Source organism: Peromyscus maniculatus, chromosome 7 (genome assembly GCF_049852395.1).
Source record: "Peromyscus maniculatus bairdii isolate BWxNUB_F1_BW_parent chromosome 7, HU_Pman_BW_mat_3.1, whole genome shotgun sequence".
Lineage (NCBI taxonomy): Eukaryota > Metazoa > Chordata > Mammalia > Rodentia > Cricetidae > Peromyscus > Peromyscus maniculatus.
In genome coordinates this window covers 53,340,960-53,363,612 of record NC_134858.1, presented here as the reverse complement: position 1 = coordinate 53,363,612, position 22,653 = coordinate 53,340,960, and the positions used below count along the sequence as shown (strand labels likewise).

The 22,653-nt window shown below is 40.0% G+C and overlaps 1 protein-coding gene across 2 annotated transcripts in view; it reads left to right on the top strand.

Annotated features, from left to right (window-relative positions):
- Peak1 (pseudopodium enriched atypical kinase 1) overlaps positions 1-22,653 on the top strand; it is a 225,918-nt gene that overhangs the window by 174,997 nt on the left and 28,268 nt on the right. For both annotated transcript variants that reach the window (XM_006971552.4, XM_016004414.3), the window contains one exon: positions 9,361-9,545. In XM_006971552.4, the coding sequence (XP_006971614.1) occupies positions 9,361-9,545 (185 nt within the window). The remainder of the gene's footprint in view (positions 1-9,360; positions 9,546-22,653) is intronic.

Below are 22,653 nucleotides of genomic sequence, written 5' to 3'. Positions count from 1 at the left end.
ATCTTTCCTTTTTTTGTTTTTGTTTTTTTTGTTTGTTTTTTTGAGACAGGGTTTCTCTGTGTAGTTTTGGTGCCTGTGCTGGATCTCACTCTGTAGACTAGGCTGGCCTCGAACTCACAGAGATCGGCCTGGCTCTGTCTCCTGAGTGCTGGGCTTAAAGGTATGCGCCACCACCGCCCAGCTTTGGGAATATCTTTCTACTACAGGATCTTAACAAACCAACAAAATAAACCGCTTGTTAGTGCCACCACCAATCTCATCTAACATGCTTTAAGGATTAGGAAGCTGTATAGGTCAATGTTGTACAGAGGTGCCTGAAAGCTTAAGGAGTTTTTTGTTTGTTTGATTAGTTGGTTTTTTGTTTTTTTCAAGACAGGGTTTCTCTGTTTAGCTCTGGCTGTCCTAGAACTCAGTAGTCCAGGCTGGCCTTGAATTTACAGAGATCCGCCTACCTCTGCCTCCCAAGTACTGTGATTAAAGGTGTGCGCCACCACTGCTTGGCTTTGATAGGGAAAATTTTAACCATATACAAAAGTAAATACATGCACACATCTACTTACCAGTGTAGCCACATTTTCCATTTTCTAGATATAGTGTAGTTTATAATCCCCGCACTCAGAATGCTGAGTCAGAAGGATGATAGAATCATGAGTTCCAAGCTAGCTGGGGCTATACAGTGAGACTTTTTTTTTAAGCAATCAATTTAGGGGTTGGATATGGCTCAGTGGCTCAAGGACTGGCAGCTCTTTGAGAGGACTCAGGTTCAATTCCCAACACCTAACATGGCAGCTCACAACCAACCATAACTTCAATTTCAGAGGGGATCTGACCCCCTCTTCTGGTCCCTATGGATACCAGGCATGCATGCAGTAGACAGACATGTAGATAAAACACCCATACACATAAGAAAAAAAAAAAAAAGTCTAACTAAAAAAATCAATTTATGTGTCATGTCTCTTTCATAACTCATATTTTCCCCTACCCTGTTATTTTGAAGCAAATTCAAGTGTCACTTCATTTTTATTTCAGTGTATAGCTCAAAATCTTAACCATGTACCAAAAGAGATTCTTTAAGTCTTACTGATGAATATCATTCTGTATCAAATTTTAAAATACCATATACATGCTGATGACTCTTAAATCTGTATCTCCACCCAGCACATTTTCCCCATGACTTACATTGCAGGTCTTCCCTTGAAAAGTCTGTTTCAAACATATTCACATAAACATATCTAAGACAGAACCTGTGATTGTTTTCCCTACAGATGTGTTCTGTCCCAAGTTTTCCCTCCTTGTAATGGCCCACTGTCTATCCATTTGCTCACGCCAGAAAACTGAATCATCTTTGGTTCTTTTCTTGTCTTTTCCTCTAAGGTTTAAAAATATTAAGTCCTGTTGACTAAACTTCCAAAATACACACTACATCTACCTCTAATTTCTGCACCGACCTGTCTGCATTGCAGCATCTTTCACCTCATTCACTGAAGTACTTTTGCTAATTCTCCCTGCCCAGGGTCTTACCCTCTGTCTCTCTAGACAGTACAGTACTGCTAAAGGCCATTGTTCATCCACGGTAAAGGAGTCTCTGCATAAGACCCCTGCCTGCCAGCCTAGTCTGTCTCCTATTTCTCACCTTCTTGATCACCTCCTCAGAATTTTAGCTGTTTCTCAAACGTGATGAACATGACCCTTTGGTAGGCTCCTTCATCAGAGGCTGATCTACCCTGTAGGTTGTTGTATGACATGACTGAGTTTATGTAAGGGGCACAGAAAGGACAAAGGGGGACAAAGAGGTTCTCTCTTAGGACACAGTTGACAAGGTCTGGAGACATTTTTTGCTTATCACAGCCAAGAAGGGAGGAAATCCTGGAGTGACCCTACTGTGTGCGTAGCCCTTGACAACAGAAAGAATTATCTTGCTCAGAGACTGTCAGTAATGCCACTTTTGAGACACACAGCTTAGGAAAGATGCATGATAAATACTATGTAAGCTTTGGCTACTATTATTACAATTGTTGCTATTATGAGAATAAGCCTGCCTCATAGTGCCATTGTTAGATGTTTAAGCACTGTGCCTAGCACTCAGTAAATGTGGAGGTGATTAATATTAAGAGGACAAACATCTATAAACATTCTATGCAAGAACAGCTTCTACTTGAAGAAATACTTTTGCAATGTAAATAATTATTCTTTTGGCTTGTTTAGGGTTTCTCAAAATAGAACACATCTATAATCATTATTACTTCATATTTCTTTTTTTTAATTTATCCATTATTTTTATTAGTTTTTTAAATTAACGTAGTAATGGATTTCATTATGATTTTTTCATACAGTTTGCTCTTGTGGGTCCTCATGCCCAACTCTCCTTCCCCACCCCATGCTCTCCAGCTGGTCCCCCTCCTCCCCACAGTGGTCCTTCTACATTTTTGTCACACACCTTCTGTTGCCCTCTTTTCTTCTCCCCTCTTAACATCTTTTGTCACACCCCCATGGCCCTGTGTCTTGTTTCATGAACTATACCTCACCTCCTTCTATTTCAATTAAAGCAATTTTCCTTTCAAAGCACTCTTACAATCAGGCATTTACTGGGTCTGAACAATTGCTTCCCCACTTGCCTTATGGTGGAAGGAACATGGGCATCAGAAGTACACAGCATCACTTCCCGTCCCCACACTGGCACCCCTGTACTCAGGTACTCTCAGACCATTTGCTTCTTTCAGCCTCAGTTTCCTCCTCTGTGAAATGAGAGGAATTGCTACTTCGTCTCAACACTTTGGTGAGGTAAATGGAAAGTGCATGGCGTAGGCAGCACTGAGTAGAAAGTCTGTTCCCAGGGGTCATAGGTCTCAGTCAACACTCATTCCTTAATTGAATCTGTTATGTGTACAAACTCCTCTCCCTGCTCTGACTCTTGGAGCAGAGGAAGATAAGAGGGAGGGGAAAGCCTTTCCTGTGCTTCTGCGCATGCGGAGACAGTCCAGGACCCCATTTCCTCCCTAGGCTAGTGTCCTTGGTGAGAGCTGGTCATTCTCTTCCAAGATCTTGTCTTTTCTGGAAATGTATATTTCTCTCTTACCCCATTCTTCAAAAGCAAACCAAGGCTGACATGGGGATGCTGAGTGATTTCTATAGTCATTGACAATGGCAACATAATTTATCTGCTGTTAATTTGCACAGATGCGATTCTGACTTTGTATTACATGGGATTTTAAAACTGTAACTTTTCTTAGTTTTATGAAGGTAACAGTGATTTACAATGGCCTGTGTTATTACCTGCTTTGCTGGCATGCAATCCTGTGCCTTGAAAACACTTTAAATGGCTATCACGTCTGTTTTTATTTTTTAAAATGGACCTTGTGTGGGGTCAAAAAATGAGAGCCTATTTCAGGACCTTGCACCTAGTTGCCGTATCCCATGTGCACTTGGTTTGCGCGCAGGAACTCCTTGTGTTTGACCACACTCTGTTAGACAGTAGCAAGACCTCATCCTATCTCAGTTAAAGGTTAATCTCAGTTCAGGATAAGAAGTCTGACAGTTTCAAAGGCTATGGAGGCTTAGTGCAAAATTGGACCTACTAGATAGTGATCAACAGATATGGTTTCCTACCTGAGAATGCCAGTAATTGGGAAATGTGGCAAAATCAAGTTGATGACTTGGAAACCACGGTAGGATTAAGAAATGTCACCATGGTGGGGGGTCCTACAGGTGGAGATACACAAGGAAAGAGGAGTATTTCCCCCTCTTTCCTACTAACAGATTTTAATGGTGTGGGCCATGCTGGCTGATCTTGACTGTTGATGCTGATCCTGCTTCTGCAAAGACCATTGTCCCTCGAAACCTTAGAAGTAAACAGCTCGGGAGACCAGAAACAGAACCATGAAGCATTCCTTCTGATGTTCAGATTTTAGGAATAAGAGTCTTTAACACTGCATTAATTTATTGGTGGTTTTGAGCACGTAGTAGAGACAGGTATAGCCGCTGAAGAAAGCTGGTCACCCACGGTCCACGATAGCCAGTGAAATGTAAAATACTGCTTGCCCCAAGAGACAGGTGGTCTCTGTAGAATTCTGATTTTATTTACTGCCCCTTCTGAAGCTGAACAAAGGTGGTTGAATTTGAAACTTAAAGGTGAACTAAAATTATAGAAATATTTAGATGCAGAAAGGCCTTTAATCTGTTCTGATGGGAAATTTGGTTTGCCTTTTAAAAGGTACATTCAGACATTTAACAGATTTTTTTTACAAAAATATGTCTTGAGCAAATTTGCCAGGAAAAAAGATTATTTCATTTGATGCTATAATGATTAATCCTACCACCTGGGTAAAGCAAGCAAGCTTTCACATGGAAGATTGTTTCTATAACTTTGAATTATGTATGAATATTGCAGACTGATGAGATTTAACCATCAAGGGATTTATTTAAATAACAGACAAATCTGTAGCAACGTGTCTGTTTCTTTTGATCACCTTACATTCATCCTGCAAATTGAGAAGGACAGTCTCTGTAGCAAATATGACAGTTTTTAAGTGTTGGGTCAAACATATTAAATTGCTATGAAAAACTAGGCATTTTATGAAAAGTTGGCTTAAAGATTTTAAGCACAGTCACCCCTCAGGTTCTGCTAGGGTTTGCTTTCAAAATTTCCTTGGATAACAAAACAAAATCCTTGGATGCCTCAGTCTCTCTGTAAAACGATATAGAGTTTACTCTATTTATAATCTTTTGGAGACATTTTTGTCTTGTTTTTCTTGAGACAGAATCTGGCCATGTAAGCCTAGGTGGACCTGACACTCACTGTGTAACTCACTCTGTCCTTGAACTCTCAGTTCAAGTCCTCCTGCTTCAGCTTCCTGAGTGCTGGTCTTACAGAAGTATCCCACCATGCTCTTTATAGACTTTAAATGATTTCTAGATCACTAATCATTAACCTAGTCCAATGTAAATGTTGTGTGACTAGTAATTTTCTGTTTTGTTTGGGGAATAATGAGAAGAAAGTAAAGGGTATATGTTTGGTATTTGATCCAGTTTTTTTCCCCTGAATGTTTTTTATCTGAGGATATAGGACCCAAGAGCCAGCTGTGCAGTCAGATGTGTATCATCTTCCGTCATGAAAACAGAATGATCACTGATGGTGACTTAAAGGCTAAGTCAGTTTGTCAGAACCTGAACATTAAGGACTTAGATATCATTACCATAATTAGTACAGACTTTCCACCTTTTGTTACAGGACTAGAAACTCTTTCAAAGGAATTTAAATAGCAGAAATATAAAAAGCGCCAACTTCTTCATGGGCTATTCATTACTTAAACACAGTTTTGTTTTATAAAAATGAACGTGAAATTTACTTATCTTGAAAAAATACCTCATTGGTCAGTATTTCACTGTTTTAGCACTTGTTAGCATATAGTAAGATTCTCAAATTATATTCCTTATGATTTTCATTTTGTAGAATTTTTCTTGAATGTAGAATCATTTCTTGAATGAAATGGGGAAGTTTCATCATCTCTGTTATCGCCTTCCTCATGGTGCCATTTGTTCAGAAGATCAAAGTGACAGGAAAACAAACATCGGCTTCTAATTTCCACACGTTTCCCATCACCTCAAACATCTCCCAGTGAAATGTTGGTGAGATGTTTCGTCAGGAGATAAAGCCTGTTAGAGAGTATCACTTTAGAATTTGAGATGATTTTTCTGATTATTTGGATCATTTATTTTCTTAAAAAAGATCTAAATTCCTTTATAGAATTAATGTGCCCACTCAGAGACCAGGAGGAGGGCTTTCTCTCTCATTTGCCTGCTGGTTTGTTTCTGTCTTGTTCATACTTAGGGTAAGTTGCTTTTGCCTCCTACTGGTTTTTTGTTTTGTTTTGTTTTTCCAGACAGGGTTTCTCTGTGTAGTTTTGCTGCCTGTCCTGGATCTCACTCTGTAGATGCTGGCCTGGAACTCACAGAGATCCACCTGGCTCTACCTCCTGAGTGCTGGGATTAAAGGTGTGTGCCACTGCTGCCCAGCCAACTCTTTTTCATTTTTTAGTCTTCATGTCACTACCTACACTTCAACTCTCAGAACCTCCTCTTTTTCCTGCCTTTTACTGTTTTAATAATACAAAGAGCTGTTCTTCTGTCAAGCATTAAGGCATGACATATCACTGATGCATTTTTAAAGTTCTTATTCCTTTTAAGACTGTCACCACAAATGCAGATTAAATATTTCTGCATCCATTTGCAAATTTATAACACTCTTGCATAGATTTTTATAGTTAATAATTGTTTTAACTAGAAGCCTAGTATACCAGTGCATTCATTTAAAAAGCGTCTTTGAAACTAACCTGGAATGTTGGTTGTGCTACCCTGGTCCTCAAAGGGTTAATAAATCTGACTTTCACTTGCTTAGCTCCCTAAAGGTAATTTGGCACTTTTCCAAGACCAAACCCCTATAGTAAAGGTCAAGGTGCAGTGGGTGTTACTGAAGTGTAGGATTCAAGTGTCTTGACATAGCTCTTACAGCCTGGAACTCTTCAGAGCTCAGTGGCCTCTGCTCTGTTGGTTTCAGAGCATGGCTAACAGACTTGAAGAGACCCTGTGACAGTGTCCTTCAATGGGGAGTTGTGTGAGTGAGTACAGTGGGTGAGTCTTTGATATTTCTTGCTTTTTAGCATCCATGTTTTGTTTGTCAACACTCTTAAAGTTCTGTATTATGTATGTGGAACAGACCCAGGGATTCCAGCAGTTAACAGCATCTGTTCTTCTAGTAGTTTTCACAGTAGCTGATCCCCAGCACCAGTGCAGAAAAGCAGGCATATCAAGCACACAGCTATAACCAGAGCACTGGTTGGAGCACATCTGGCCTGAGTGGGGAAGTCCAAGCTCAGAAAACATGGTGGAGAGTAATAGAAAAAGACAACTGACATCAGCCCCTGGCCTCCATAGCCACCTGCACAAGCGAGTGCATGCACATACACACGTGCAATATATAAATCAACTAACTTCAAGAAAAGAAAATGGACCAAGAGCAAGTTTGGAGCTTAGGGGCCACTAACTACCCGTTTGGCATTGAATACAGGACCTAGAGAGTGCTAGACAATCACTCTCCCACAAGCTATCCTCAGCCCTTTTAAACTTTATTCCAAGATAGTCTTGCTCAGTTGCTCGGGGTAGCCTTGTAGTCACACTGGAGCCCAGGTAGGCCTTGAATTGGAATGAATGCTTTTGTTTTAGCCTCAGAAATAGCAGAGATTATAGACCTGTACCACCAAACGCAGAGGGGGCCAGCAAGTCCCAAGGCTTTCCTCTGCCTCCCTGGTGCTGGGGTTATAGGCACATGCCACCTGTGTCCAACTTCTTACCAATTCTGGGGATCTGAACGCATGTCCTCTCCTTGCACAGAAAGTAATTTACCAACTGAGTGGTCTCCCAGCCCTCAAGCTTCTGTAAGAGATTTTTATTTGTGTGCCATTAGAACATACATCAACTGCAGACAAGGGAGTAATCTTGAAGGAGTACCTTCTTACCGATCCTTTATTATAAAAATTATGCATGTGTCTAGACAGAAATATAAGACTTGAAATCGGCTAGCTACACAACTTCAGAAATACTCTTTCCAAACCAGCAGAACCAGAGGTCTCTCTTTATATCAGCAGTGTGCAGTGAACTGGAAGTTCCATTATGGGCTCTAGCTCCTGGGGATAGGAGAGAGCTGGGAACAAATTTCTCTAGCAGCAGTCAACAGGGCAGTCTGTAAAAATGCTCCCTCTTCTCAATGGGCTGCCTTAGTCATCAACACAGAAACAAGGCCATCCACACAAAGCTGGTTTCTCATGACATGGACATCATAAGGAGACAGTAACAAGGGAGCTCGGCCTCCATGCCTGAGTGAAGACAAAGTGAGGTGATACTTCCCAGACACTCTCTCAGGCCCTGCCTCATGTCAAGACTGGGTATTACTGAGTATTTATGCACATACTTAAAGAGAAAGGAAATACGCTTTGCTAGGTGAAAGTTAATAGAAACTACTTCTAATGTCAGAGCTAGTGGTTCCCTAAAAGGACAGTCAGTATGGCCTATCAGTGAGCTTTGGGTTCAGTGAGAAACCCTGTATCAAAAAAGTAAGAGAAGTAATTGAGGACCCTTGGTGTCATCCTCTTTCCTCAACACATACACCCATTAAAAAAAAAGTTCCTAATTCTTGTTTCTCTTTGCCCATAAAGAAGTCAGGAAGAATATGCTGAGGATATAATAGTCTCAGAACACTTCTCAGCCCCTGAAACCTTCCAAGACACCTGATTTAAGTATATTTCATTGGCTAGCAACATGAGGTTTGCTGACTCGGCCATTTTATGCTCCAGCCATTAGTGAGCATTTGATCCCCTTGTGCTTCATGGCCACAGAACTGAGAGAGTTTAGGTAGGGAGTGGGGAGAGGGAGGAGTTAGCCGGAAGTGAGTGAGCTGACAGTGGTTGAAAAGAAAAAGAGTCTTTAACTGCTTCATGACCAGCAGGATGCTCCAGATCCATTTTCCAAAATGAGATTAGCCAGAGTTAAGCTTGCTTTTCCATTTGACTTCCCTCCTTATAGATGAAAACTGATGCTTCTGTCTCCTGCATTAACCTACCAAAACAGTTACATATGCAATTTATATTTATAGTACAATCACAATGTTATTCCTGATTCTTTCTAAATACCTCAGTAAATATTTTAACATGTAGCAAATACTGTGTGGTAAATAAAGTATGGTATTTACTATAGTAGTGGAGTACTATTAAGTAATGTAATAAATAAATAAATAAATAAATAAATAAATAAATAAATAAATAAATACGCCAGCTGATTTACTAAATTCTTGAGAGTTTTTCTCTTTAACCAGTTAAGCATTCTTCTTACTATTGTTACCTCTTCTCTTTTAAAAGAATGTAGATGTAGTATTTAGACATTCATGTATGAAAGTCTCAGACTTTAATTGTCCTATTCCTTGTCTGTTCATTCTCAAACTCCCTTTGAGCCTTCTCTACCTCCACCAGTATATGAATCAGGGTGGAACATCAAAATTCTTGGTCTCAGCTCAGCAAGCTGATGACCCACTGTTATGGTTATAGGGCTATTTTTTCACATAAGTGGGAAATGTGTCTTCCATAAATCACATTTTTAATATTTATTCATTTATTATTATTTCTAGTTAGCTCTGTTTATCCTGGAACTTGCTATATAGACCAGGAACTCTGGCCTGGAACTCACAGAGAGCCACCTGACTCTGCCTCCCAAGTGATGGGATTAAAGGCGTGCACCACCATCCCTTGCCCTATAAAGCTAAATTTTAACAGAACTTTTGAGTTCTAATTTGATGAACTGTCTGATTTGTTTCAGTCGGGTGACCCATGAAGTGGCAGAGGAATTTTCTCCTCAGGATCCAAAGACTCTTGTTGTGAAGCAAGATGGCACTTCAGTCACACCAGCATTGCCCCCACCTGACCTGGAAAGGGAAGAAGAAAAAGATGATACTTCGGATCCTGTAGATCTAAACTCCTGCAGTGCGACATATAGCAACTTAGGTAAGTACAAACGTTACATAAGCGGTATTTAAACCTTGCCTTTTTATGTCTGGCTAAATATTATATTTCCCTGGAGGATCAAAAGTTGTACCTTTAAAGTTAAAATTTACAATTAATTCAGAAAATTATATTCGAGGTTTTACTAGACTTATTTTAAATGCCTGCTACCGTGAGCCATGTGCCATGCGCTGATGTGGCCCCCATCTTGAAGGATTCAACCTGAAGAGAAAGAAAGGAGAGGCTGGAGAGATGGCTCAGAGGTTAAGAGCACTGGCTGTTCTTCCAGAGGTCCTGAGTTCAATTCCCAGCAACCACATGGTGGCTCACAACCATCTGTAATGAGATGTGGCGCCCTTTTCTGGCCTGAAGGGATACACGCAAGCAGAGCACTGTACACATAATAAATAAATAAAAATAAAAATAAAAAAAAGAGAAAAAAAGGAACTTGAATTCCGTATAATGTGATCAATACAGTTGTGGAAACACACATGGAATATTTTTGATCTTACACAAAGAAGGGTGTCAAAAGAAGCCTTCCTAGAAATCATTTCTGAGCTGATTTCACTTGTTGTCAGAGCGAAGAAAGGATGTTCCAAACAGGCACTAAGTGAACAAAAGCATGGAAATACAGAATAGCCTGGTGCCACAGCCATTTAAGGTTGCTGCATTGTGGAGCATTAGATAAGATGGATTTCAGGGTAAAAATCTCAGACCTTTTGTTATATGTGATAATGACCCATCAAAGGGCTTCAAGAAGACAGATGGCATTTATGACTTAAAATGGGCACACCTAGAGACTATGGTGTTTGGTAACAGGTACTATTGCTGCAGGATTACATACAAGGATGAGAAGAGCGAGCCTCAGTTAAGACAGAGAGAGGGAACAGTGAGCAAATCAGAGTCGCATTTTAGGACAAAATATATGCAAGGTAGGATAATGTGAAGAACAGGATTTCTGGCTTGGATCAAGCAGACTAGAAGTAGGAGTCCTGTCGTGGGAAGTGTGTAGGCAGAGGCTGGCAGGCTGTCACAGACCTGCCTACTGTAGGGGAGAATGTGCAGAGGGTTAAGCAGAATTGCTTCCGAATTGTTGCAAAACGTCCTCAGATCTCTTTCTTCACTCTTTCTGGAAGTCCCAGTGACCTCTGAATTATCTCCCTCCCTTGAGTTCCTTTCCTTCTGAAAAGGAAAGCCTGGAGCAGAGTAGGTTTGGGGGTCTTGTTTTTGTTTCCATGCTTATCTCCTGTGGGGAGGAAGAGATGAGCAGCATGGACTGCCTGCAGTATGGTGAGTGTACCAGCAAGACTCTCATGAACCACTGACCCTGCTGGGAAACCACTGGAGGAGGATGTGTCTGAAGCACCTAGTTTCTCATCTCTCTTTGTCTTTTTCCTCCATTGTATGTTTTTTTTTTTTAAGGAAAAATGATACCAAAATTAGCTAGTATACTTGAAAATAATAGTTTCTTAATTAACAAGTCCAAAAGATTGAAGCAATACCATAGGAGAAATGCTCTAATCTCCTGTTGGGAGATTCAGTCAGAACAAACCCTCAACTAGGTGGAAGTATATTCTACAAAGAAAAGACCTCTAACTTCAGTTCCAGTAGATTTTATAGTTGACTTTTCTCATTCTCTTATATTTTAAAAGTACATATTAAGATGAAGTTTTTACTTACTTTGCACCCTAAAATATCATATCAGGAATCATATTGTAGATATTTTTGCTATGCCAAAATTTCTTACATGACAGCCTCAGTAAAATGTATCACAGTCTTTAGGAATCGATGCCATATGGCATCTCTTCTTAAAGTTTTCCATTAGTAACTGGGTGTGGCAGCTTACACCTATAACCCCAGCACTTGGGAGCCTCAAGGAGGAGAACTGTGACTTTGAGACTAACCTAGGCTTCATAATAAGACTATCTCAAAAAAAAGAAAGAAAGAAAAGAAAAAGTGAGGCCTAGTGGCACATGCCTTAATCCCAGCACTTGGGAAGTGGAGGTAGAAAGCTCAGGACTTCAGTGTCATCCTTAGCTACAGAGTAGGTAAGTATGAGGCCAGGCTGGGCTACAGGGGACCTTACCTTAAAAAAAAAGTCACTTTTTTTTAAAGATTTTATATAATTTTATTTCATATGCATTGATGTTTATTCTGCATTCATGCCTGTGTGAGGGTGTCAGATCCCCTGGAACTGTAGTTACAGATAATTGTAAACTACCATGTGGGTGCTGAGAATTGAACCCAAGTCTTCTAGAAGAGCAGCTGGTTCTCTTAGCCGCTGAGCCACCATCTCTCCAGCCCCACCTCTTTTTTTCTCTTTTTTTAAACATGCCAACTTAGTCTTTTATCTCACTGTTAGATGAGGAAAGGAAGGCAAGGGAGGTTGGACCAAGTTACAGCCCAGAGAGCCTTAGGCACTCATGACTCAAATACCTTCAGTCATTAAATTCTTGAAAAGCACTGGAAGGCTGGGACTTCTGTTTTGTTTTGTTTCACTCCCCACCCCCACCCCCCAGACAGGGTTTCTCTGTGTAACAGTCTTGGCTGTCCTGGAATTTGCTCTGTAGACCAGCCTGGCCTCAAATTCACAGAGATCCCCAAGCCTCTGCCTCCCAAGTGTTGGAACTAAAGGTGTGTAGCACCACCACCCAGCAAGGCTGGAACTTTTGAATCATCAACCTTAAAAAACAGTTACTTTAGCCGGGCAGTGGTGGCTCACGCCTTTAATCCCAGCACTCGGGAGGCAGAGCCAGGCGGATCTCTGTGAGTTCGAGGCCAGCCTGGGCTACCAAGTGAGCTCCAGGAAAGGCACAAAGCTACACAGAGAAACCCTGTCTTGAAAAACCAAGAAAACAAACAAACAAAAAAAAAAAAAAAAACACAAAAAAAACAACAGTTACTTTGAATTGAAAAATTCAAGATGTCCTGTGAGTAAGATCGTTTTCCATTGAGTTTATCTCAGTGGTTGAGCTCTTGCCTAGAAATCATAAGGCCCTAGGTTCAGTGCCCAGCACCAGAAGGAGGGAAAAAGATGAATTTCTTTGCTTTGTCTTAAGTATATGATGCCTGTGTTATCCAGTCTTCCTTTGGGGTTTTTTGTTGTTGTTTTTATTTAAAAGGAAAAGAGAAAAACTTGCAAGTAAAAACATTACACACCAAAATTAACTAGACCTTGTTCTAATCATCTCATTGAACTTAGCACAGCCGTTCCGAAGCCACTGAGCCTCTTTTACACTCTGTCAAATATATTTTATGAACTTATCAACTACCAAAATTGAACAATCCATGACAAAGTTAGAACTAGAAAAATAATTAGCTTTAAGCCTTCTTTAAGTGCTCAAGTGGCTCTGTGCTTGACTTTGTGTGGTTTGATACGTGCTTAATTTTTCTGCTTTGGAAGAGTAATAGTTACGGTTGATTCTGTCAGTTCTAGAAGCTGAGGATTTGGGTTTATTACTGTTTTCCCTGGGAGAACAAGTATGTAGATGGCATTGGGAGCTCTTTTTTTTTTTTTAAGACATTCAACAAATCGTCTCCATGTAGTTTTAAAATGCCCCTTTGGGTAATTTTTTGTGATTTAAAGCTCCAGTAACTTTTTATTTTTAATGGTACCGTTGAGCTGGACATGGTGACTCGAACCTATAATTCTGGCACTTGGGAAGTAGACAGGAGGTCAGTAATTCAAGGCCAATCTGAGAAACATGTGACCCTGTCTTAAAAACAAATAGGGGTGGAGGAGCAGGGAAGATGACGAAGTGGGAAGAGCACTCACCGGCTGTGCAAACATGAAGACCCCAGTTTAAATCCCCAGTGCCCACATCAGAAGCCAAGTGTGGTGGGATTGTGTTCCCCAAAACATTGTGCACTTCAGTAAACTTATCTGGGGTCAGAGAACAGAACAGACACAATATTAAACATAGAGGTTAGGCAATAAATAGACACGCCTTTAATCCTAGCATTCTAGAGGCAGAGATCCACCTGGATCTCTGTGAGTTCAAGGCCACACTGGAAACAGCCAAGCATGGTGACTCACGCCTTTAATCCCAGAAGTAATGGCAGGAGGCAAAAAGGTATTTAAGGCATGAGGATGAGGAACTACGGTTGGTTAAGCTTTCAGGCTTTTGAGCAGCACCGGTCAGCAGAGAGGCATCCAGTCTAAGGAAACAGGATCACCTGAGGAATTGGCGAGGTGAGGAAGCTGTGGCTTGTTCTGCTTCTCTATCTTCCAGTTCACCCCAATACCTGGCTCCAAGTTTGTTTTTATTAATAAGAACTTTTAAGATTTGTGCTACAGCCATGTTGGGCCACACATGCCTGTAACCCCAGTACTATAGGAATAGGGACAGGATTGGAGCTTGCTGGCTGCCAGCCTAGCCCCAGGTTTTGTGAGAGACCCTGTCTCAGGGGAATAAAGTAGGTCATTAGAGCAGAACACCCAATATGATGGTGATTTCACTCTGGATGGTGATCACATGGATCACGGGATCAACTGGCCTTTGCCAACTTAATCATACTCAATCTGGATTTTACAGTATGTCTACACCAAAAACAATTTCTCAAAGAAGTGATAGAATATCTCTACATTTTCCTGTTTCTTGTGTCTATCTTAAAATGTCTTGAAGAAGGATCACTGGTTGTCTTTTATGTGGGGTTATCTGACTACTTTATTACCTTGCTGGAATCAGAAGTGTGTAGGAAGTTTTACTCTGTTGAAACCCAGCTGATGACTTTAGTTCTCCTTCATTCAGTTTGTAATAAGTACTCCATACATTGCTTTTTTAAAAGCTCAGTCAAGTCTCCTTTTACTCCACGTAGTTTTGGCTTGTTCCCTTTCTGTATCCCTACAGCCTAGCACATTATCTAAAACACACAGGAGGTGCTAAGAATGTGTTTGAATAAATGAGCTAAAAATGACTGCTGTGTTTGACTTTTGAAGATTCCCAGATGAAAGAAATCTGGCTGTTCACAGCAAAGTTCATGTAAGAGATTTTCCAAGTCATCGTTTATGTGCTCTATTGATCTAGTAATCTGGCTTGTTTTTTTCTAATATTGGACATAATGCATAAATTTCCTAATTAAGGAACTATACGAATTTTGCCTCTGTCTCCTAAGGGTCTCCATAAGAATCTGTTTTAAAGCTGCACCCTTCAAACACCAATGCAAAACATCTAAAAGCATTCTGCCTGCAGTACATTGTTGAGGGTGTTAATGGTGAAGGGTGGATATCTGTAAAAGAATAGCATTCTTTATATTGCTGGTCTTGATGTTGTGGTATGGAGTGTACCATTCAAAATGCCAGCTCTTAAGAAGGCATTCTGAAGAGTACCTTACATTGCATATTTATTCAATAAATATTGAGCAGGTATCATCGTGTTAATTATTTGAACCAAAGATTTAAGTATTGCAGTTAAGGGCTGGCAAGATAGCTTAGCAGGTAAAGTCACTTGCCACCAAGCCAGACAACCTGAGTTAAATCTCTGGAGCCCCCATGGTGGAGGGAGAGAACCAGCTATCCTAAGTTATCATCTGAGCCCCAAACCTGTGCACATGTGTGCACACACACACAATAAATAAATAAGAAATCCAATAAAATGTTTTTTAAAGTAATTGCAGTTAAGATTATCTGGAACTAAAAAAGGAAAAAGCTGAAGTTGATAGCTTTGAACATTTGTTTGAGCATTTGTTATACCTCCTATAATTGTAATTATTTCTATTAGGAGAAAGCATGGATTTTTGTTCCTAAGTTAGTTTCATTCATATTTTAAAATAGTTTCCCATATCTAAGAATTAGTTAAGAGAGTACAGTATTCAAATTACATAGATAACTTACCCCTAAATAAATGAGCTGTGGCATGGGAAGGTTTTCTGTGATGAGGCCGTGTAAACAGTGGGCCTGTCAGCTGCTTCACCACTGGCATTCTTCAAAGTGGCCTGTCTATTTGAGGATACATGCAAGTGGTCTCTGGAGGCCAGCCAGTTTTATTCTTTGACATGAAGTTGTACCGTGGCCTGCCAGTTGTTGCTTACATTTCACTGTGCTCAGTCCGCCCAGCACAGTAAGAACGCTTGGCAGATGCGGTCCTTTCCTCTGGACGCTGGAAGCCAGCTGCCGGGGAACAGTGCAGGCCTCAGCCGATGCGAGGCCCTATTCATTGGACAAAGCTGGGGAACAGTGGTGGTGGTGGTCTATAAAGTATGTTCTGTAAACTGTATCTGTAAAGTGCAGAGCGTATTTCTGTGTTTGGACATGACTGTCTCTTTATTCCTTTCTCTTCCCATTCTCATGTATATTACTTACCTTGAGGTGGGGGTTAGGTTAGGAATGAAAATTGAAACTGTGCTTTAAATAGGGAGGTGTGTTCTGTTAATTGGGACTTTAATACGGCCACTTAGCGAACAACTGTTTAATACCAACTGGCTCTAGTTCCAGGTAAGGTGCTGGGAACACTAGCGTAACCTTCAAAGACCTGATCTTTTGGAGAGAAAGACAAGAGGCTACCCTCCTTTGAGTCCCTGGGCTAGTTGCCATGTACTGAGAGGTTTGTGAAGGCTTCTTTCTAGAGGAATCTGGGACACAAACACTGCATCTTTTACTAATAGAGCCACTGTAGGCTTTTCAGTAGAGGCACGCTCAGGATTAAAAGCTCATCCTTGAAGCTGTGTGTGGGATGACTTTAGGCACAGAGATCGGCCAGAAAGCCATGCTTTCTTGTCTTGTTAGAATAAGGAATGACTTGTGGTCAAAGGTCAGCTCCTTTTTAAATGCGTCATTATTTAGGGCCCTATGACCTCAATGCTACCAGATTACAAGCAAACATTTATTGTGGTTTGTTTTTAATGTGTCTTTAATATTTCCATCACTATAATGATGTAATTACTATTTTAAGTTTTTCATTACGCAATCTTTTCAAATATTTATTTTAGAGATACCTTATTTCTTGTGTATCTATACCAATTTGTAAGTTATAAGAACTTATATCAGTCATTCTCATTCCTAGTGAATTAGTCTCATCAAAACTTTCCCTTTCTGTTGCATTTTCAGCATCTGCTTTGCAGAAAGTGACATGATACGGGGCCTTCTCTACCTGCCGGTCTGAAGGCACGTTTAAGTGGAGAGAAATTACAGCCAGAGCACAGAGGCTGAGAAAAAGTATGGCTTGAGTTTGGGTTAGTCAAACATTGTCCAGAGGACCTTTCTAGCTATAGCAAGGCAAGATTTAGAATCGAACTTTTTCCCCCCTTTCCATTTAGAAAGCTGGTATGCCACAAAAATGTAGAGTATGTGGTGTCCTGTCTGCTGCTGAAAACTGAGCTTTGGTGTCTGGATCCTGGAGACTTCAGAGGAATGTACAGGATTAAACGTTTAAAATAAAAGCAGCTAAGATACCAAACTTTTAGGACATTGACCTAAATGTTTGGAATTTGCCCCCCCTCCCCTTTTGGGGTGGCAATAAAGCACAAAAACACAAAGCACTTTGAGATTTAGAAGATAGCTTGACCTACTTGCAGGGACTGTGGAATGCTCCTGGTTTCATTTAGAGTGGCTAAGTTCCTGATTCCCTCATGAAAATCCCCATATCTCCCATGAGATCCTGCACTGCTGTTGGAGGAGAGAGGCCTGGAATTCTTTTATATCCTGCAGCTTTGGCTGTCTCTTTCCATTTGGAATAATGATCAGTTCTGTGGGTTTTCTGTCCTTCAGCAGCCATTTACTGTAACACATGCTGTTTGTCTTGTACCACGTGAGATTCAGAAAGGATGTACACAAACACAGAAACACTGCAGTCAAGCGGAAGTGCTGAGAGATACAGGAAGAAGTTACGGCTTCCATTTTGAAGTGGAGAGTAGAGAGTCGGAAGACATCAGTAGAAAAGTCTGAGCTGGGCCAAAGACAGAATACACCTTTGCTAAGGCAAAAATATAAAAATAGAAGTTCTGGACTGGCCCCGGGGTTAAGAATGTGTATTGCTCTTCCAGAAAACCCGAGATCAGTTTCCAGCACCCACATCAAGTGGCTCACAATCTCCTATAATTTCTGCTCCAAGGGGGATCTGGTGTCTCTGACCTCTGCAGACACTACACTCACACACATGTAAATAAATCTAAAACAATATTAGAGAGAGAGAGACCTATTAAAAGAAGAGAAAATATGGACTGGAGAGATAACTCGGCAGTTAAGAGCATTTGCTTCTCTCAAAGAACCCAGGTTTGGTCTCCAGCACACATGGCAGTTCACAGCCATCTGTAACTCCAGTTCTAAGGTACACTAACAGGAATAATGGGAGTGGCGGAGAAATAGTGGTAGATAAGACAAAGAACCCTGATCGGCTTGTGGAAAGTCTGAACTTTATTCCAAAGGTAGCACAAACTGCACACTCAGCCCTCTTCACCTCTCCTTACTAAAGAACTCTGTAATACACTTTGCCTTACTCCCCTAATCCTCAGATAATCTTTAAAGAAAAAGAAGGTACTTCTGCAGCTCTCGATGCTACTCACATCCACAGTTATTGCTGCTTTTCCTTATTTGGAGAGATGGGTAGCAAATGGCAGCCCATAAAACCTTTTCTAGGACCTAGATAAAAATTGGATGATGTTTTCTATCTACATCTATCTCTCTACTTACCTAGCCGCTCATTCTCAGCCAGATTCTTGCTTGGTCTCATATATAGAAATAAGACACAGTCCCTGCCACTAGTGAGCAACCCAGTAGGGAATTCGACTGTAACCTGAGAATGAATGTGTGTGTGTGTGTGTGTGTGTGTGTGTGTGTGTGTGTGTGTGCGTGTGTGTGTGTGTGTGCGCGCGCGTGTGCGCGCACGCGCGCGCGCTTAGAGAAAAATATATACAAGGCATATCTGAGGATCAGTAAGTTTGGGGGGTGGACTTAAACACTCCCCAGAGGCAAGAGTGTTTAAAGATGGGTGAGGAAGACCAGGGATATAACTCAGCAGTAGAGTATATAGCATGTATGAGACCCTGGGTTTGTGCTCCAACACTAGAGAAGGGAACAAATAACCCAATATGAGAGAAGTGGGAAACTTCGTTCAGTTATGTGGCTATACCACATCTTGTTTGCCCATTAATTAGATGGTAAACATTTGCATTGTTTCCACTTTGGAGCTGTTATGAACAGTACAGTATAAGCATGTGTTCTGGTCTCTATAGACATGTGTTTTATTTCCAATGACGATCTCATTAGGAGTATATATGCTGGCTTATGTGATGACTCTTTGTTTTGCTCTTTGAGAAACTCCCAGGTTGTTTTCCAAGCTAGTTATTCCATCTTAGACTCATAATGATCCTAGTAGATGTGAAGTTATTAGGGTTTTATATATCATTATCTAATGAGTAATGATGTTGGACATGTTTCATGTATGTATTGGCTATTTGTGTATCATCTTTGGAGAAATGTCTATGTGAATTTCTTGCCCATTTTTAAAGATTTTTAAAAGAGTTCAAAGCCAGGCAGTAGTGGCGCACGCACTTTAAGCAGAAGTGCTAAGAGAATACAAGAAGAAGTTGTGGCTTCCACTTTGAGGTGGAGAGTAGAGAGTAGCACTCAGGAGGCAGGGCCAGGCTGATCTCTGTGAGTTTAGGCCAGCCTGGTCTACAGAGTGAGTTCCAGGGCAGGCACTAAAACTACAGAGAAACACTGTCGCGAAAAATCAACAAAAAAAGAAATTTAAAAAAAAAAGAGTTCTATATATATATTCTAGAGACAAGTTTCTTCCCAGATACGTAATTTGAACACAAGTTCCCCTACTCTGTGTAATTTTCCCCTTCCTCCCTTCTTCCTTCTTCCTCTCTCTCTCTTCTGCCCTTCCTCCCTCCCTCCTCTTCCTTCCTGTTGGGGTCTACCCAAGGTCTTGCTCTGTAGCAGTGCTATCCTCAGCCTCCAGAGTACCAGAGTTACAGGTGTGTGTCACCGTGCCTGGCATTTTCTTTTTACTTTCTTGAAGATATGCTTTGAAGCATATAAGTTTTCTTTTTTATTTTCACTTTTACCACACTATTTTGTTTTCTTGTTTTACATTAATTGTTAGAACTAACCATTGCCCAACTCAGGGACGACACAACCATTGATTTCTATTATCAGATTTGTCGTAGTTCTGCAGTAAGGATATAGCTCAGTGTTAGAGCATGCTTGAGACCCTGGGTTTCATTGTCAGCGGTGAATAATACAGAGTCTCATAGTTTTTAGCTCTTACATTTAGATCTTTTATGCATTTTAGTTTATCTTTGTGCATAGTGTGAAACAAGTGTCCAGCTTTATTTTTGTTTTTGTTTTTCATATGTGTATCCACTTGTCACAACCCTGTTTGTTCTTTCCTCCATTGAACTGTTTGGACAACCTTTGTCAATATTAATTGACCTCTTAATATAAAGATTTCTTTCTGACCTTTCAGACCAATTCCATTCATCTATATCTTTGCTCTTAACTAGGTACTACACTATCTTGATTACTATAATTTTGTAATTTGCTAAGACTATTTTTGGCCACTCATAAGCCGCTTATGTTTCCATGTGAATTTTAGGGTCCCCACATCAATTCTGCAAGAAATCCAACTGAGATTTTCATAGGGATTACATTAAATCTGTAGGTCAATTTGGGAAGTACTCCCATCTTAACAATATTAAAATTTCTGATCCATGAGCTTAAATAGACTGCATAAAATTAGTCATTTTAATAATGTGACTGATTTTTAATAACATAACTAATTTCCATTTATTCTGGTACTTTTTAATTTCTTTCAGTGATGTTTTATAGTTTTCAGCATACGACTCTTGCTTAATTAAATTTATCCCTTAATACTTTAGTCTCTTTCTTGCAAATAGGGTTTTTTTTTAATGTCAGATTTAGAATAGTCATTACAATTGATTTTTGTATAGTGATCTTGTATCTTGCAGTCTCACTAAACTGATACATTCCTTTCTTCTTTTTGTTTGTCTACAGCAAGTTCCCATGTAGTTCACACTGGCCTCAAACTTACTGTGTAGCTAAGGATGGCTTTGACTTCTTGTTCCTCCTGACCTCATGTCTCAAGTGCTGAAATTACAAGTATATTCCACCACATTCAGCAGTTTTATGACATGCTAGGAATTGAACCCAAGGCACCTTGCATGCTAGGCAAACACTCTGCCATCTGAGCTCTGGCATATTACTTCTGATAGATATTCATATTCAAACTACAAGATTATATCATCTATACATAGAATAGTTTTACTTCTTTCTAGTTGGGATGTTTTTATTTGTTCCTATTTCCACATTTCCATGGCTAGTGCTCAAGTATAAGGTATAATAAAGATAGTGATAATGAAAGTTTTTGTATTATGACATTAAGAAGGAAGCATCTACTTTGTTGTCATCAAGTATGTTAGCTCTTGGTTTGATATAGAAGCTATCAGACTGAGAATGTTCACTTCTGTCCCAAATTTGTTGGCTGTTGTCATGGAAAGGCATTAGATTTTATCAGATACATTTTCCACAAATTTGAGAAGATCATGTGAGATTGTTTTTTCTTTTGTATTTTGTTAGCATCATATGCTGATTAATTTTCAGATATTAAACCAACCTTGCATTCTTCAGATAAACCCAAGTTGTCATGACATATCATTATATTTACAATGTTTAAAGTGTCACTATGTTCTATTACTAATGACATATTTTTTTTCACTTGTATTCAAGTAGTATTAGTCTTTAGTTTTCTTAAATGTATTTGGTTTGGTTGTCTAGGTATCATAGCTTCTACAAAATTCAAGACAGAAGTGTTCCCTCTTCCCTTCTACTTTTTGGAAGAGCTTGCAAAAGATTGGTAGTAATACTTTGGTTTAATTAATATTAAGCATTTGGTAGAATTTATCAGTGAACCCATCTAGTCCTGTGTTTTTCTTCAAGAGAATTTAATTAGTTGATTATTTAGCAGCTAGCTAGTTAGTTTTATGCTAATAAATATCAAACCCAAGGGCTTATGCATGTTGGACAAGCACTACACAAAGCCAAATCCCAGCTGGAAAGTCTTAAAAGCCTTTGCTCCCTAGAGCTATATATTCTCTGCTTATTTTCCCCCGCCCCACTTCCCCCTTCACTTCACTTCCCCCTCCCTCTCGTCCTCCCTGTCTGAAGCCTCCCACCCCCACTCTCTTGTACATTCTCTCTGTATATTTTTGTTTGTGTTTAATGCAGCTCTCTTCCTTATAAAAATGCTGCTATATGTATGTGGTAGTTAGTAGTTTATTTAAACTCCTAGATATTCTTGATCCAAGTACTGTATGTAAGAAATTGAATATAATTGTAATCACTGTTTATATTGATTCTTGCCCTTGGCATTTCTTCAAGGATGTAGTTTTAACAAAACAAACCACTGCTTTACTTATTATCATCCTCAGAAACATTTGTATTTGTGACTTTCCTCATTGCCATGATAAAATGATAAGCTCCCAGCTTAAGGGGACAGTCTATCATGGTAGGAAAGTCATGGCAGTAGAAATATGAGGAAGCTTTGCATTTGCAGTCAGGAAGTAGAGGGAGATGAATACTGATGTTTGGCTCACTTTTATTTTGTTCAGTTCAGAATCACTGCCCTCATTTGGAGTGGTTCCTTTCCACCCCAATTAGCCCAGTACAGAAATCCACAGACATATTCAAAGGTGTCCTAGCCGATTCAAGATGAGATCAGTTGGATAGTATTAACATCACACAATCCATTTACCTGTACTCTGTATGATTATAAGTATAAGTAGCAATATGTATTTCTTTCCTAGGACTGTTGTAATAAAGTACTTCAAATGGGTTGCATAATACAACAGAAACTCATTTTTTGACAATTGACAGTTTAGAGACTTAAAATGAAACTTCTGTCCACAGAACCATGCTTCTTCTGAGACACTGAGTAGGATCTGTTCTTGCTTCTGCCTGGCATTTAATGATGCCATCCATCTTTGGCATTCCTGTCTCTGCCCCTGTCACCACATAGTATTTCCCTTATTTGTCTTCACATTGCATTTTCTTCTTTTTAGGATACCAGCCATATTTGATTAGTGCCTTCCTTAACCTCAACTCAGTCATGCTAACAAAGACTCTATTTCCAAATGAAGACCTATTCATAGA